Source organism: Lissotriton helveticus, chromosome 7 (assembly GCF_964261635.1).
Source record: "Lissotriton helveticus chromosome 7, aLisHel1.1, whole genome shotgun sequence".
Classification (NCBI taxonomy): Eukaryota; Metazoa; Chordata; class Amphibia; order Caudata; family Salamandridae; genus Lissotriton; species Lissotriton helveticus.
Window position 1 is genome coordinate 1,083,670,533 of NC_136068.1, and position 16,512 is coordinate 1,083,687,044.

Genomic DNA, 16,512 nt, shown 5'->3' on the forward strand with positions numbered 1-16,512 from the left:
CAAAAAGCCATAACTACCCTAAACATACCCTTGCTACCCAAAAAGCAATACCCACCCTAAAAACACCCTTGCCACCCAAAAAGCCATACCCACCCTAAAATTGCTCTTGCCACCCAAAAAGCCATACCCACCCTAAATCCTAAAATTGCCCTTGCCACCCAAAAATCCATACCCACCTTAAGCCCTAAAACCCCTTACAAATTGAAAACCTGTTACCCTTACCTGCCTTAAACCTGTGTGTGTGTGTGTGTGTGTGTGTGTGTGTGTGTGTGTGTGTGTGTGTGTGTGTGTGTGTGTGTGTGTGTGTGTGTGTGTGTGTGTGTGTGTGTGTGTGTGTGTGTGTGTGTGTGTGTGTGTGTGTGTGTGTGTGTGTGTGTGTGTGTGTGTGTGTGTGTGTGTGTGTGTGTGTGTGTGTGAGAGAGAGTGTGTGTGTGTGAGTGAGTGTGATACTTAAAGGTAAACTACCTTTAAAACTTTTACCACGAATATGCCTTTACCATTTATACCTTTACAACAAAATTTGTAAAAGCATATTTGTTGTAAAGACCTGCATTGTGATGGAGGCTTTAGGTGAGTACCTCATTACGTTATTGGCATGGGGAGATTAAGTGATTCGCACAGAATTACGGGATGTTGAGCTGTCGCTGAGACTCAAACCTGGTTCCCAAGTCGGTAAGCTTGTCATTAATGCCACTTTCTGGGTAGAGTGAGGGAGGCAGGCAAGAACCACATGAAGGCTTGGCTCGTTATGTGTTTGAGGTTCCAACAGTAGCTCGAGCTGAGCCAGACTTCAGGCTCGAGCGTGGCTCGAGCTTTCAGTCGCTGGCCCACCTCTAGTCGATATAACTGTGTGCCTTTTTAAACTGTCTACCACTGGATCACTATGAATTACTTGTAGACCGTAGGTTTGAAAGGTGCGCGGTTCCATGTGCTCTAGGTTTTGTTTGACTAGCACTACTGTCCCTTTCACTGCTCTGGTCATCTTTCCCTTCTCCACCCGCAGCGGATCCCCTCCGATGCCCAGCACCAGCAGCTCGAGTTTGACCAACGATATCAACAAGCAGCCACCCATCCGGGAACTCACATCAATACGACCAGCCAACGTGGGCGGCAGCAGCATCGGAGTCCAGTACACCCCCCACTCGCATCAGTTTCCCCGAACAAGAAAGATGTTTGATAAGGGCCCTGAACTGGTAAGTGTGAGGGTTTTGTAACCTCTGAGAGGGAAGTGTGAGTGAACTTTGACTTTCTGTATGCGCTGTTGCCCCATAGGCGTACAAAGATTGAGGAGGAGACCAGGTTAGTGTACAGTGTCGTCTGTCAAGTGCTGACCTAATACGTCATACCATGGTGTTACATACTATATTAATGCATGATTTTGGGATTGCTGTGATTTGGAATGTCATTTGTTTTGCTCTCTGCGTGGAAGATTCCATGCAATGGCTCTCTGTGGCAGTTGCTGCATTCCAGTGGGCTCCTCATTTTACTAAATACACATCAGCAAACCTTCCCTTTTGGTCCCAGTTGTCTCAGTCAACATATGGTTACCTGATTGTGAGGTTGGTCAGGGCAGCTGAAGTATCGGGTGATTAGTACTCTGATTAAGACGAGAGTGGTGACGTCCGCTCTGCTGTGTATTCTTCCACCTCAGAGTGAGGTCAAGGGAAAGCCACTGTTCATGATGGTGGAATGACTGTCAGCCCCACCTTGGCGATGACTGAGGAGGCAAGACGCCATGCCTCCAGAAGTGGCCTTACATCTCCTGCCAGATAAAGTAGCTGGTCTCCCGATGTGGAGTCCCCCAAGAACTGAATCGGACCCTTATTGATTCATAGGATCGCACACTTTAAAATCATATTTTTTTGTCAAAGAGCCACATCCACAATACAACTGAGAAGTGAGTATGCTGGTTTTGTGCATATGGAGAATAAGGTGTAGACTTTCCCAATCTTACACATTGCTTCGATCTCCTGACGCCTCTCGACGCCTCTCTTGTCTCACTGTAGTTAACATACATATAGAAAACGTATTCATAAGATTTAATTTCTTTTCCCTTCCATGTAGGAAGAGTTATTTACATGGAGGTGAGGTGTAAGAGTGCTAATACGGACTACCCTACCACTATCTTATGTTGGCATTTACTTATACCCAGCGCTGCTAACGTTTTAAAATATTAAGAATTATGAATGGTGAACAGTACAAATGGTGCGTCAATAAGGCAAGAAGGGTGTTGAAACCCATGACTTGAAAGGGGAGAATTGGAAATACATTTTAGAGTAGGGTCTATTAATTAGAATTTTTATCAAGCTCTTAAATGGTGAAAAAAAAACTTTTGTTTGAGGATTGGTGGAAAAAAAAAATGGTATCTAGTAGAAACATAGCCCTATATCTGAAAGAGACAGTTAATTGTAGATTCCTTACCTTTAGAATTTCCCCCAGGCATGAGTCTGGGTCAGGAGATTTTTCTTTAGCAGTACCCATGCACGTCGGTAGGTGGTGTCAGTCGACTCCGCGTCCGTCATCGGCATGGTGGTGGCCGGGATGACGTTGTGGTGCTTACCTAGACTCCGCCCTTGCACACTGACATCAGTTCCTTCTTTTTCCACACCACCATCAATTCTTTCTTTTTCCGCGCCACCCTATCGCAGATTTGGAGAGAACTACCCCTTAGCCGTTTTTTGGCTAACTTTTTTTGTGACTTTTGTGGACGTCTTTTTCTAGTCTTGAACTCCTGGTGCACGAGGGATGTCCCAACGTCGGATTGGTTTCAAGCCCTGCGGGTCCTGTCACAAGATGATGTCGGTGACAGAGTGCTTGTGGTGTCTGAAGCGTGACTTCGACCCACAGGCGTACTCCGACTGCCGGGCCATTAACCCGAAGACTTTGCGGGATCGGTTCCGAAAGTTGTTGGAGGCCCGGCAGTCAGTTCCACGTCGTTCCTGGTATTGTTCAAGAGGAAGGTCCCAAGACCGTTCGCAGACCTCTCACTCTTCGTTGCACTCTAAGTCGTCGAGGACTTCTGGTAGGTTGAAACACAAGAAGAAGGAAGCGAAGAAGCGCAAGCGCTCTTCATATTCTCCCTGTCTGTAGGCTGATGTGACACAGGACTCGGAGAGTCATCGCTCAAAGGCTCTAACTCAGCGCCTCTCACCCTTTCCAGGAGCCGGAACGTCCCCAGCCCAACTTAAGCAGTTCTGTGAGGCCTTACACCTCATCTTTGGGCAGCACGACTCTGCTGGCAAGCCTTCGGGCCCTGCGGAGTGGGCCCAGGATCCTGGGCCTCTGATGCCGGCGGCTCTGGCCCCGGCGCCAGAGGGCCCCAGCGGATCCAGGCCTGGATCCGGATCGATGCCGGTCGATCTTACTCGACCTTCCCTGGCACTGTTCCCGATGATGACACCCCCGGCATCAACCGTGCCCCCCTGTCGACACCGTCCCCATCGTCATCCCCGAGTTGGACCCGGAGCCGGACCAATGTCAGAACCGGAGCCCGAGGGTACTTTTGTTCCCCGGTTCATACCTGGTGTTCCCTACCGACCAGAGGGTGGTGATGAAGACTGCGAGTGGTCATTGGACCCTTTAACTGACCAGCTAGCGGAACTGGACTGGCGAGAGGACCTGGGTGATGCCAGTGGTCTGGATACATCTCCAGACACTGGTTTGCTTTCTCCCGCTACTGTGGCTACGGAGGATAGTGTGTCCTATTCTGTGGTGGTGAGAAGGGTGGCTGAGGTCTTGGGCCTTGAGCTCCCTTCGTGGCAGTCAGGACTAACCTCCTGACAGAGTTGCTTCAGCCTGCGGCGTCCTCTTCTGAACCTCTATTGCCGTTCAATATCACTGATGTCCTCCTGGGCTCTTGGTCCAAGCCCAGCAGAGGCTTCCTGTGGAGAGGACAATAGCCCGCCATCACCGCCCTGCTCCGGGTGACCCAGTGTTCTAGACCCAACACCCTTACCCTGAAAGCTTGATGGTACAAGCCTTTTCTTCTAAAGGAGCATTCCCTTCTGCCTCTTGGGCCACTACTCCCATACCATCTGGGATACGGTCGTGCAGGTGCTACCCTCAGTGCCCGGAGGAGGCCGGGCCTTTCTCTTCCAGGGAGTGGCATTGGGAGAGACTCAGTCAAATTCACCATTAGATGTGAACTGGATAACGACGACTCACTGGGCAGCGGTAGCCCGTAGGCGCTATGCCTTGTTGAGGACATGTGGCTTTTTTTGGGGGGGATGTCCAGTCTACTTGGAAGACATGCCTTTTGTTGGCCGTCATCTTTTTGGTGGCAAAGCAGACCCAGCGCTTGAGCGCTTCAAAGCTTCTAGAGGTACGGCCAGATCTTTGGGCCTCACTGCACCTTCTCGCCCACTCCAGTCTGCTGTTCGTCCCTTTCGTGGCTACAGAAGGGGCACCCAGCCACATCTGGCCCAGTCTAGCCATCGGTACACGCAAGCTGCCCAGCCTCTGCGTGGCCGCTGATGTGGGACCCAGCAACCTTGCGTGTCTGGGATCCAGCGGGCGGGCCAGTCCACCACAGTTTTGGGTCTATCCTCCCGAGCAGCGAGTCTGTGATATTCGGGCCATGATACCGATGTTTCAGCCGCTATCCTATATTTCTTTGAAAATGACTCTGAGGCTGCTGGGACTCATGGTCTCCTGCATCCTGCTAGTAGATCAGCCCAGATGGCTTCTGTGGGCTCTGCAGTGGGACCTGAAATTCCAGTGGGCGCAGCATCAGGGGAATCTTTCCGACTACGTTCAGATCTTAGAGGGAACTGCACAACAATTGCAGTGAAGGCTAACAAACCAAGCTTGGGTCCGAGGCAGTTCTCTCTCCTTTTCCCAACCAGATCTAACAGTGGTGACAGACGCATCACTCCTGGGATGGGGCGGCAATCTGGGAGAGCCGTAGATCAGAGGCGCCTGGTCTCCGGCAGAGTCCGGGCTCCATATCAACTTGTTGGAGCTCCGGGTGATCCGACTGGCACTGAAGGCATTCCTTCCCTCTCTCTACGGGAAAGTGGTACAGGTGTTAACAAACAACACCATCGCCATGTGGTACTGCAACAAACAGGGCAGGTGGGGTTGTGGCCCTTTTGTCAGGAGACTCTTCGCCTCTGGACATGGCTGGGACATCAGGACATGACACTGGTGGTTCAACACCTGGCAGGTTCTCTGAATGCCAGGGCGGACAAACTCAACCGTCGGTGGTTGGTCGATCAAGGAAGGCGTATTCATTCAGAGGTGTTGCAAGGTCTCTTCCAGCGGTGGGGAGAGCCTTGGTTAGATCTGTTCACCACCAAAAAGAACGTGGAATGTCAGCAGTATTGCACGTTGGAGTTTCGAAGGCGGCAGTTGCTCGGAAACGCTTTTCGTCGCGAGTGGAACTACAGCCTCCTTTATGCTTTTCCGCCTGTACCACTACTGCTCCGAGAGCTCAAGAAGATTGAGCACGACCGGGCCCAAGATCTTCTTTGGGATCTGGACTGGGCACGAAGAGTCTGGTACCCCAAGCTTCTGAGCATAGCGATCGATCCTCCGCTCAGTCTACCCCTTCGGGAGGATCTTCTGCCGCAGCAGCAGGAAGGGTTCTCCTCCCGAACCAGTACAGGCTCCAACTCCTTGCGTGGAGATTGAGCGGCAACAGTTGACAGCTTTCGACCTTCGCCCGAAGTCTGGAATGTCATCTTAGCAGCCAGGTTTTCCTGCACTAAATCAGTATATGCCGGTAGATGAAGCTAGTTTGTGGCATGGTGCACAGCAAAGGCTGTGGATCCCCTTTCTGTCCCTCTTTCAGAGGTCCTTTTGTATATACTTTCTTTGCCCCAGCAGGGCTCTGACACTCTCAAAGGTTATCTTGCAGCTATCTCTGCTTTTCTTCTGCTGCCAGATAAGCCATCCTTTTTCAAGTCTCCTTTTGTTAATAGGTTCTTTAAGGGCCTTACTCATCTATTTCCTCCATCTCCTTTCATAACGACCCAGTGGGACTTGAATTTTGTTCTCCCATACCTTATGTGTGCTCCCTTCAAGCTTCTTCATAACTGTCCTCTCAGGCTCCTCACTAACAAAACTGCCTTCCTTGTGGCCATCATCCCTGCTTGCAGGCAGAGCGGGTTTCAAGCTCTGTCTTCCAAGCCCCCTTTCTTCTCTGTGCATCCGGACAAAGTGGTGCTTAGAACTAGGCCTTTGTTTCTTTCTAAAGTTATTACACCATTACATGTAGGACAATCTATCACTTTGCCCACTTTTTTCCTACCTCCTTTGGAGGAGGAGGATAGACTCCACCGCCTGGACCCTAAACGTGCGCTGTCATTCTACCTTGACCGCACAAAAGATTTCCGGGTGGATGATCAACTCTTTATTGGATACATGCGTGCCAAGAAAGGCCGGGCTGTTCAAAAACATACCATCTCTCGATAGGTTGTCCTTTGCATAAAGAACTGCTATGCTTTAGCGAAGAAAGATCCTCCATTGAGGTTGCGTGCTTATTCCACTAGGGCTATGGCAGCACCCACTGCATTGGCATGCGGAGTCTCACTTCTTGATATCTGCCAGGTGGCAACGTTGGCATCTCTGCACACGTTTACCAGACATTACTGTCTGAACAGCCAAGTCTGGAAGGACGGCTATTTTGCCTGTTTGTTCCTCCAGGACTTCCTTGTCTGAACTTGGTTTGCAGGCCCTCCTCAGGGTATGGCATTGCCGGGGTATCTGTTCTAAAGGTAAGAAATTTACAACTAACTGTCTCGTTCAGATGAACAACTTACTTACCTTTGGTAAAGATTTATCTGTAAGCGACAAATGTTAGTTGTAGATTCCATACCGCCCCACCCTTCCTCCCCGCTCTGCAAACTGATTCCTGGAGATAGGAACTCCCATATAGTGCCTTAGTTGTGGTGCACCAGTGGTCAGTGTCTTGCATGGTTCTGCACTTCTGGCGTTGAAAGTCGTGTCAGAACTGAGGGGTGGTGTCTAAGTAGACACAGCAACATCATCACAGCAGTCACAACACTTATGACAGACGCAGAGTCGACCGACGACACCTACCGACTTGCAGGGTTACTGCTAAAGAAAAATCTCCGGATCCAGACTGACGCCTGGGGCAAATTCTAAAGGTGTAAGGAATCTACAACTAACATATGTCTCTTACAGATACATCGTTACCGGAGGTAAGTAACTTGTTCTACAAGAGCTGCACTACTCAAATAGAAAAGGATGTTAAATGGGAAGGAAATTATAGCCAGTCTTAAAAGTGGAAAATGGTATTGAAAAATCCCTCGTGGTAGACATACTGCGATGGTGCACTCCCAGAATTACAATTATTTCCCCCCTCCCCTTCCCCCCCTAGTGATGGGTTTCAAGGTTACTAACAGAATTCTGCACAGATCTACTCGTTTAGCAAGATGTTTTTGTCTCCAATTTAATTGATAGAATTAGAAAATGACCATATGTTGCACAAGTGCAGTATTACTATTTAAGCAACTGTTCATAAACAAGCGCTGTTGGAATTGTATTGCTGTGCTGATGATACTGCAGTCAGATGTATAACACTTTCCAGAAAGAAAGATCCATATTCTGCTTATCCTTCGACTCTACCCTCTACTAGCTGAAGCTAAAAGCTTTGATGTTCCTCTCATCTGATGTGTGCAGTCTGGATACTGGGCCTTTTCAGTAATCTTGGGCCTGATCATGTTTGGGGGGACGTGAGGGGTTTGGGTAAATCATAGGTGTATAGACCTGTGCCTGTGGAGCCGTACCTTACCTATAAATCTGTTATTGTCCCAGTGGGGTTGCGAGACCTATTGTACACACCAGTATGCTGTTACTTCACATCACATATTCAGTCTTTTATCCTGATTAAAAGACGGCATCATGATCTATGTATCTCTGATTTTAAAGCTTGTATGATTTGAACCGTTGATTTTATTTCACAGCACTGACCAACTGTTGGGATCTGGAGTGGGGTAGAGTGTTGTCCTTGTGCATTCCTTTCCTTAGTGTTCCCTACGCATAACACGGAATGCAGGGTTTAGGCAGCTCCTGCTGGGGAGCTGGAGAGACCAGATGGGAATAAAGGAAGCTGGTAAACCCACCTGCGTGTTGTCCTCCTTTTCAGTGGCGACGAGTTGTCCAGTCCCCAGTCTTCTCCACCGCGTTTTGCTGGATGCTGTGGTTACCTTGCCATTTTGGAGTTCCTGTCGGCCACATTGCCGTGCTGTGTCGTCAACTTGCCCTGGTGCTACCGGAATGCTCCTCGAGTCACATCACGTCCTGCTGTGGCTGGCACAACCTTTTTTTTAGCGAGCGTCTGGCCTTCCTGGTGTTCGGGGCCCATTGAAGTTGTAATGGTCCGTCTACGTCTCCTTCCGCGCAGCCGCAGTGTGAAGGGAATTGATTTATTTATTTATTTTATTTTATTTATTTATTCAAAGTTTTATGTAGCGCGAACAAGATCCTTACAGATATCAGAGCGCTTCACAAAGACAGGGTAGGGGCAGTAGGGGTGAACAGAGATAATGGGTACTGGCACAATGCGTATGGTAGTCAATAACATGGTGGGATAATAGTAACATACATAAAACATATCAATATACAATCAGGTAAACAAGTAATATAAGACGGTACAAGTCATTGATCCCACTATAGAGGTGCACCTTGGGTGTGTGGATGGCTTATACCAAAGTCTTAGTGAAGCGAGAACACTGAGTGGGGGCATCTGGAGAGTGAATCAGCGTGTGTCATATATTGGTAGTGACAACATCAAGTTAGAGGTAAAGTGCCAGAGGACAAGGTGAACAGTGATACAAAGCAATGCAGAGTCTCTGATACAGTACCACTCATGTTCAGGAGATCTTGGCAAGAAGGATGGTTTTCACCTCTTTCTTGAAGAGTGCAGTGGAGGAGATCAGCCTAGTTTCAGGCGGGAGCGCGTTCCAAATCCTGGGTGCCATTCCAGAGAAGGAGCGTTTGTATGTTTTCTCTTTCCGGAATCTACGCGGTTTCAGGAGTAGGTTTTTTGTACTTCTATTGGACCTCGAACCTCCTGAGATAGACAACTTTTGAGCGAGGTAGTTGGGTGCATTGTGGTGCACGGCCGCGTGTGTCATAACTGCAATTTTTAGCTGTATTCTGGCTTCAAAAGGCAGCCATTTTAGAGACTTTAAGTCTGGGGATATATGCGAATGTTTTCTTGAGCCAGTAATGAGTCTTGCTGCAGCGTTCAGGGAGGCTCTTAAGGGTGCAGTTGTGGATAGCGGGAGTCCGCTGAGGGCCACAATTCCGTAGTCTATTCGAGGGATGACTAGAGATTGTACAGCAGTTTGGAAGTCTTTGGCAGGGAGGAAGGGTTTAATTTTCCTCAATGTGTTGATTTGGAAATTAGCTGCTTTTGTGGCTTTGCTAACGTGCTGCTGCATGTTGAGCTTGGCATCGAGTGTGATGCCTAGGGATTTCGCCGAGTCCACGATGGTAGGTTGGACATTGAGTGCTGTTAGGTTATTGAGCCATGTTTGGGTGATGGATATTTTCGCCGGGGGTGAGATGAGTAGGAACTCGGTTTTCAGAGCATTTAGTTTGAGGTGATTATCTGCCAGCCAAGATTGAGTGTTAATAAGCGTGGAGTTCAGATGTTTGATATCTTCCGGGGATTGTAGCTTTAGGTAGAGTTGTGTGTCGTCGGCGTACATATGGAATTGGACATTGGAAGCTTGGAGCAAGGTGGCGAGCGGTTCCATGACGAGGTTGAACAGTGTGTGGGAGAGGGAGGATCTTTGTGGAACACCTAGATCTGCAGGCACAGGTGTGGATAGCACATTGTCGATCTTGAACTTCTGTGACCGGTTGTGAAGGAAGGACGAAAACCATTTGAGAACAGTTCCCGATAGTCCCATTCTAGTGCTTAGCAGCTCCAGCAAGTTCTCATGTTTGACCGTGTCAAATGCTGACGAGAGGTCAAGAAGGATGAGGAGGCAGGACTCATTACGATCAAGAATTTGGAGGGCGTCATCAATTATGTGTGTCATAGCTGTTTCCGTGCTATGTTTCGCTCGGAAGCCTGATTGATGAGGGTTGAGGAGGTCAAATTGGTCAATGTGTTTAGTTAGTTGTAGTTGGACACATTTTTCCAGCAGTTTGGCCAGGGTGGGGATATTGGTGATGGGCCGGTAATTGTTTAGGTCAGACGGATCAGCTGTAGGTTTCTTGAGTATAGGCGTGACTTGCCCCACCTTGAGGGAGTCCGGAATACGGCCTTGTTGCAGGGAGCTGTTGATGATTTTGGTCCAGAGAGGGAGGAGCAAGGGGATGACGTCTTTTACAGCCTTAGCAGGTAGAGGGTCAGTGAGGTGATTAGAGGGCTTCAAGGTGCAGTGCAGTTTGCATATTGCTTCTTCCGAGTAGGTATCGAAATGCAGCCAAGATGCCTTGTTTTTAGGTTGAGTGTAAGACATTCTGGTGGCGTTGGGGAATCGACTTACATCCATGATGAGGTCATTTCTTATGTTGTCAGTCTTTAGCTTAAAGAAAGCAGAGAAGGCTTCACAGTGTGGGATGTCGCTTGTTGTGCTGTTTGATTGTAATGGTTGAGTCTTTGTTTGGGTCTTGATTAGTTCAAACAACTTTCTTGGCCTGTTTTTTGCTTGGTCCAGCTGGCGGCTAAAGAAGTCCGCCTTTGTGCGCTTTATTTTCCTGAAGTAGGCGTTTCTCTTGTTCTTAAGCCTTTTGAGGTGTAGTGCTGAAGGGTCCGATCTCCAGGTGCGTTCTGCCATTCGCATAGAGCGCCTGTCGTCATTGAGTCTATCATCATACCAGGGGTTAGAAGTTTTGGTGGAGACTCTCTTCAGTTGCAGTGGGGCGACTTCATTGACTACTGTGTTCATAGAGTCAAGGTAGTGGTCCATCAGTGATTGAACATCCGAGGCACCTGAAGGGGGAAGGAGGAGATTGCCAATGTGGGGAGGCAGGGTAGAGGGGTTAAGGTTCTTCAAGTCCCTTTTCCATGTTTTGGTTTTGATTGGTTGAACTGGGATAGGTTTAACTTTTTCATTGATAAAGAAGGTGATAATGTGGTGATCAGACCAGTCGCAGGGTTGAATCGCCTCCAGTTGTGTTGAGTTCTCTTTGGCAATGATGAGATCGAGTATCGAGCCTTTGTCGTGTGTTGGTCTATCGCATATTTGGGTGAGGTCAAGCGCATTAAGGAAAGTTTTGAGACTATTCACCACTGTGTCTTTCTGATCGTTCCAGTGGAGATTGAAGTCCCCCAGGTAGACTTGGGTTGTCTGCCGACCGGCATTGGAAGTGATCATGTCCATGAGTTGTTGGGTGAATATGAGATTGTCACCAGGCGGGTGATAGATGAGATGTAAAGCACAAGCTTGTTTGCCGTCGCTGGTGATGTCGAGGCAGAGGAGTTCACTGGAGGAGAAGGAGGGGGGGTGATTTTAGTAACGGAGAGGTTGCTCCTAAAAATGCATGCAATTCCCCCGCCCGTCTTGCCAGGAGACCTGTCCAGCCTAATGATGTGATAATTGGGGGGGACTAGTATGTCCATAATCGGGGTAGAGGCTTCAGTAAGCCACGTTTCCGTTAGAATGGCCAGGTCCAGATCCCTAGCTGAGACGAGATCAGCGATGTCGGAGGAGTGTCTCTGGGCCGATCTGCAGTTGAGTAAGATGCATTTGAGTTTGGGAGAGTGAAGGGTGGTCGAGCTTTCTAATGTGAGGGGAACTTTTCTGAGGTTGTTAGGGACGGAACCTCTGTTGTTGAATGATGGGAGCCTCAGAGGGTTTGTCGGAATTGTGGGTATGGGGATGGGTGTGTTGGGTAAGTGTTTTACCGGACCTGGGCCATAAGAGCGTAGTAGAGAGCATAAGTCACGGTCCGACAAAGGGTTGAGGACACGCCGGGGGCGGTGGGCGTTAATGCGAACGGGGATAGTCGGCCAACGCGGGTGTCGTTGGAGGCGAGGGTATGTAGGGAGGGTGCGTCGTTTGTAGGGTAGAGGGATGGTGGGAGGTAGACTGGGCTGTGAGGAGAGAAGCTCTTTGATTGCGTGGACATCTTTTTTGATTTGTAGAATATCCTCTTTGACTTGCTGGAGGGTGGATAAAGTCTGGTCAGGAGGTGGATTGGGGATGGGGTTTGTGGTGAGAGCCATTGGTGAATCATTGAGTAGTGAGCTGGAAAGCGGGCAGGGTATCGAGGGGGTGGATATACTAGCGTTGTTGGAGGGTTCTGCGGTGCTAAAGAGTGGGATGGCATTCAAAGTGGGGGCCTTTTTGTGGGTGTGGGTGAAGTAGGTGAAGTGGGCGGTAGGTGGGAGGCATAGGTAGTGACGTCAGTGGGAGACGGTGTCGGTGAGTGGAAGAGTGAGTGAAGGTTGAAGACAGTGGGGGAGACAGGAGGGTAGTGGGGGCTGATCATAGGAGGTGGGAGAGAGGGGGATGCTAAGGTGTGATCTGCGTAGTTAGTTAGAGGGTAATGGGGGCTGAGTATGGGAGGGGATAATGGGGGGGATTTATCGATAGGCGTGTTGTTCTGGTGTTGAACTAGGTTAGGTGTGTTGTGGGAGGGAACTGTGCTGTCGGGGGTGAGCGGAGAGTTAAATCCATCTGTAGGTGTGAGAGGAGTGTTGATGAAAAGTGTGGATGCCCGTGAGTTGGTAGAAGGGGTGGGGTGGTGGGTGGTGTCTGAGGGGGAGTGATCTGTGTCTGTGTTTGAGGTGCGTGTGGCACCTGCCAGGTGCTGAGCTGGGATAGTAGAGTTGCGGGTGGGAGATGGGGGGTCCGGGGTAATAGGTGTGTCCCTGGTTGAGATGTTGATCCGAGCGTTGGAGAGGTGCTCTCTGAAAGTGGGGAACAAATTGTCTAGTAGTTCCAGGTTCCTGTCTGTGGATTGAAATAGGACAATCCCGTTATTGTAAATAGTGATGGTGGCTCTGCCTGGAAAGAGTTGGGATGGCGTGATGGAGAGAGTTAGGCTGTGAGAGGATTTCTTGGTGGAAGAGACGGTGAGTAAGGTGTGGAACACTTTTCTCCATTGAGCTCTGCGTGTGGTGTGGAAGATGATATCAGTGTTCAGGGATCCATTGACCGGAGAGAAGTAGGTGTCAGCAAAGGGTGTTTCAGAGTGTGACCTAAGGAAGTTGTGTTTAAAGCGTTTAGCGGCTTTTTTGGCGAGTGTCGGTGGGTAGTTGATTTTATATGTGTGATTGCCGATAGGATCCATGATGGGGCGGTGGTTTAGTTGGGTGTGGGAGACTACACTATGGTGGTATACATGTACAGGAAAACAAGTGCGTAAAGTACGTTACACAGTAACAGAGTGGTACTAGTGATCCGTCAGCAACCCAAATATAAGAGTGTGCAGAGACACAAATACATACCGAAGTTACACGGTATCGGAGTGACAATAATGATCAGCCAGCGTAACCAGAGTATCAAAGTGTGCAATAGAGCAAATACATTCAGTATATTGCAAAGTACAAGAGTGTGGTATAATACCAGTTACATGGATTAGCAGTGATCCTAAGGGGCAGAGGTGACACTAGTGAACCTCCAGAAATATAAGAGGTAGCAGTTGGTGCATTACAGGAGAGAGGAGAAGAGTGAGAGTGGGTGCAGGTCGTAGCACTCTGCAGAGTGATGCAGACTACAGTAGACGTATATTGTATGTGAGGTGGCAGTCGGTGCGTAACAAGTGAGAAGAGTAGGAATGGGTGCATGTAGAGGAAAAGTGCAGAATAGTGCAGAGTACAGGAGAAAGTATAATACTGCTGAGAGCAAGATACAAATGCAAACCACAATTTACATGAGTCAAAAATAAAAAATCACCATTAGTTAGCAGCCGGAATATATGAGGTAGCAGTCCGCGCATTACACATGTTCAAAATACAGGCAGAAGTGACACTTAAGGGCAACCAGAGATATATGAGGTCTATGAGGTAGCAGTCGGATTAATAGAATATATGAACAGAGTACAGATATACAGGGTACAATAATGTATATGAATCAAAAATCAGAATCAAGGAATCGAAAGTGACATTAGTAGCAACCAACATATGAGGTAGCAATCTGTGCATTACAAATGTACAGAATATAGGTAAAATTATAATACTGCACTAATAGGCAGAGATTCTTTCGAATATGGGGTAGCAATCTGCATTACAAATGTACAAAATATAGATAGAATTATAAAACTGCAATAATAGGCAGACCTTCTTTCATGTATGAGGTAGCAATCGGTGCATTACAGAAGTTTAAAATATAGGTAGAGGTATAGTATTGCTATAATAGACAAACATCCTTTCACAAGATGATGTGAATACATAACTGAGCACAGTAATTGGTAGTTGAGATTAGTCTAAGATGCTAGGTTCTTAGTGTCTGTTCAGATATTGATGCCCGCCCGAGAGAGATTAGTCAAAAATGGCCGCCAAATAGCTGGGTTAGAGACAGTAGTCCTCTGTTTGTTGCTGTTGCTTAGCTAGCAGGGAAGAGCAGTTTCCCTTCCCCTTCATGAAAGCAGGGGAGGTGGAGATGTTAGTCCTCTGTCTGCTGCTATTACTTGGAGTATAGGGGAAGGAATTTCACTTTCTATCTAAGCCAGCAATGCTCCAGTTCGCTGGGTGGAATGCTTATCTCTGTGTGGGGGAGTTAATCTGAGGAGCCTCGTGGACAGAGGTACTGGAGGGGATTTATTGTTACAGGTTTATGGCTCCAGCCATTTTGAACAAAGGTGGTGTTTTTTAAAAATGGGCAGGCGGGTAGGAGAAATAAATACCTTAAGTCTCTGCGTGCTTTTTGAGTCTGCCAGCAGAATTTTCAGAAGCAATGATTTAGTCCACAACGTGTCTCAGTTTTTTCCGATTTGCCGAAATATGTAAATTGTGTGTAATTAATCTCCAGAGATTAGGTCATGGCTCCATGTCTGTATTACCGTGAGGGCAGAGCAGGTAATTACCCGGTATCCAACCGAGCCGAAGGGGGCAGGCTCCGGTCTTCTGTCACATCTATTGCTCTTGTTGTTGGTCTCAGGGCTCCCTTCAGTCGATCCTCTGGGTGACGGCGGCGCCACAGCCTCGGTCGCAGTCCTCTCCTGAGCGCGTGTCCTGTCTCCGGTGTTGCGGTGCAGGGGGGAGGGAGGGGGGACTGCCACGACCCTTTACACCCCCGGCGTAGCAGAGCCGGTGTCCTCTACCGTGGACTGGACCGGAGGGGGGGCACTTAACAATCCTCCGGCGTCGCTGTGGCTCCTTTGTTGTAGCGCGGCCGGCTTTACTCAGCTTTCTGAAAACTCCCGAGACTCAGCTACGGTGGGTCGGGCGGGCGGTGCCGGCTCAGCAGGCTCACGGAGCTTTAGCCGCCTCTGCGCGGGGGGGTGTTCTCCAAAGCTGACGGGGGTGCCTTCCTATGCTGCCGTGTATGCCTTTTGGTCTCCTATGCTGCTGAGGGGTGATTCCGCCACCGCGCTCCCGTACCCTACTCTGCCGTGTAACGGGCGGGGGTGGGGGGGACCTCTCCCAGTCCTCCGGTGTCTTCAAGCGGTCGGGGCCAGTCTCCCAGAGCTTCAGCCGCTCCTGCGACGCGCCGGGGGTGCCCTCTTATGCCGCCTTGAGTCCGATGCTGGGCTGGTGGGAGGATGGACCGCAGTGTCGGCTCGGCAGGCTCCCGGAGCGTAAGTCAGATCGTAGGGCTTTTCAGGCTCCAGCCTCCGTTGATCCGTTCAGTAGGCAATCCAGTAGGCAATCCCGAAGGCAATCCAGTTACTCTTTCTGCTTTCTGCTTTCTTTCCGCCCCGGAGGCTCCCGGAGCGTAAGTCCGATCGTAGGGCTTTTCAGGCTCCAGTCTCAGTTGATCCGTTCAATAGGCAATCCAGTAGGCAATCCCGAAGGCAATCCAGTTACTCTTTCCCGAAGGCAATACAGTTACTCTTTCAGCTTTCTTTCCGCCGTGCTGGTGGGTGCTAACAGGGATAATGCCCGAAATGGGATCCCAAGCACGGGGAGCTCTTCACAGGAGCTCCTACCAGGCGGCCATCTTGCCAATAGTCCCTTTCAGGCTGGCGCTTGGCTGACGACGTCGTGCCTCCTTCAGCACAGCTGCTAGGTGCGGGGAGTTTCTGGTGGAGGAGAAACCTCGCAGGCGTGTGGTTTGTTTTGTCGTTGCGTTAGACGGTGCGCTCACGGTGATGCGCAGCCTGTTTCTGTATCGGACTTGTTGGTAGCCGCAAGAGAACTTCGAAACGAATCATTTTGGAGGTTTGTTTCTTTTCAATTTTTACAAGTGAATCTGTGACTACTTAGTGGAATCCTCTAATCAATCGTGATGCTAACTCACATGTGGGGAGTTTACACGTCAGTGATGTGCATACCTCGTATTCCATTAACTGCATTTTGGCTGTGTCTGCAGCACAGATGGTAGTGGATTTACACGTCTTGCACTCAAGACAAGTTGAAAAGGTAATTTCCATGTGTAGGCTGATAAATGCTGAGCTGTGATTTTTGGGGCAGCATCTTAC

At 49.1% G+C, this 16,512-nt stretch overlaps 1 protein-coding gene across 2 annotated transcripts in view; it reads left to right on the forward strand.

Annotated features, from left to right (window-relative positions):
- Positions 1-16,512, forward strand: part of RPTOR (regulatory associated protein of MTOR complex 1) — a 2,181,859-nt gene that overhangs the window by 1,688,316 nt on the left and 477,031 nt on the right. For both annotated transcript variants that reach the window (XM_078654105.1, XM_078654106.1), the window contains exon 23: positions 1,004-1,193. In XM_078654105.1, the coding sequence (XP_078510231.1) occupies positions 1,004-1,193 (190 nt within the window). The remainder of the gene's footprint in view (positions 1-1,003; positions 1,194-16,512) is intronic.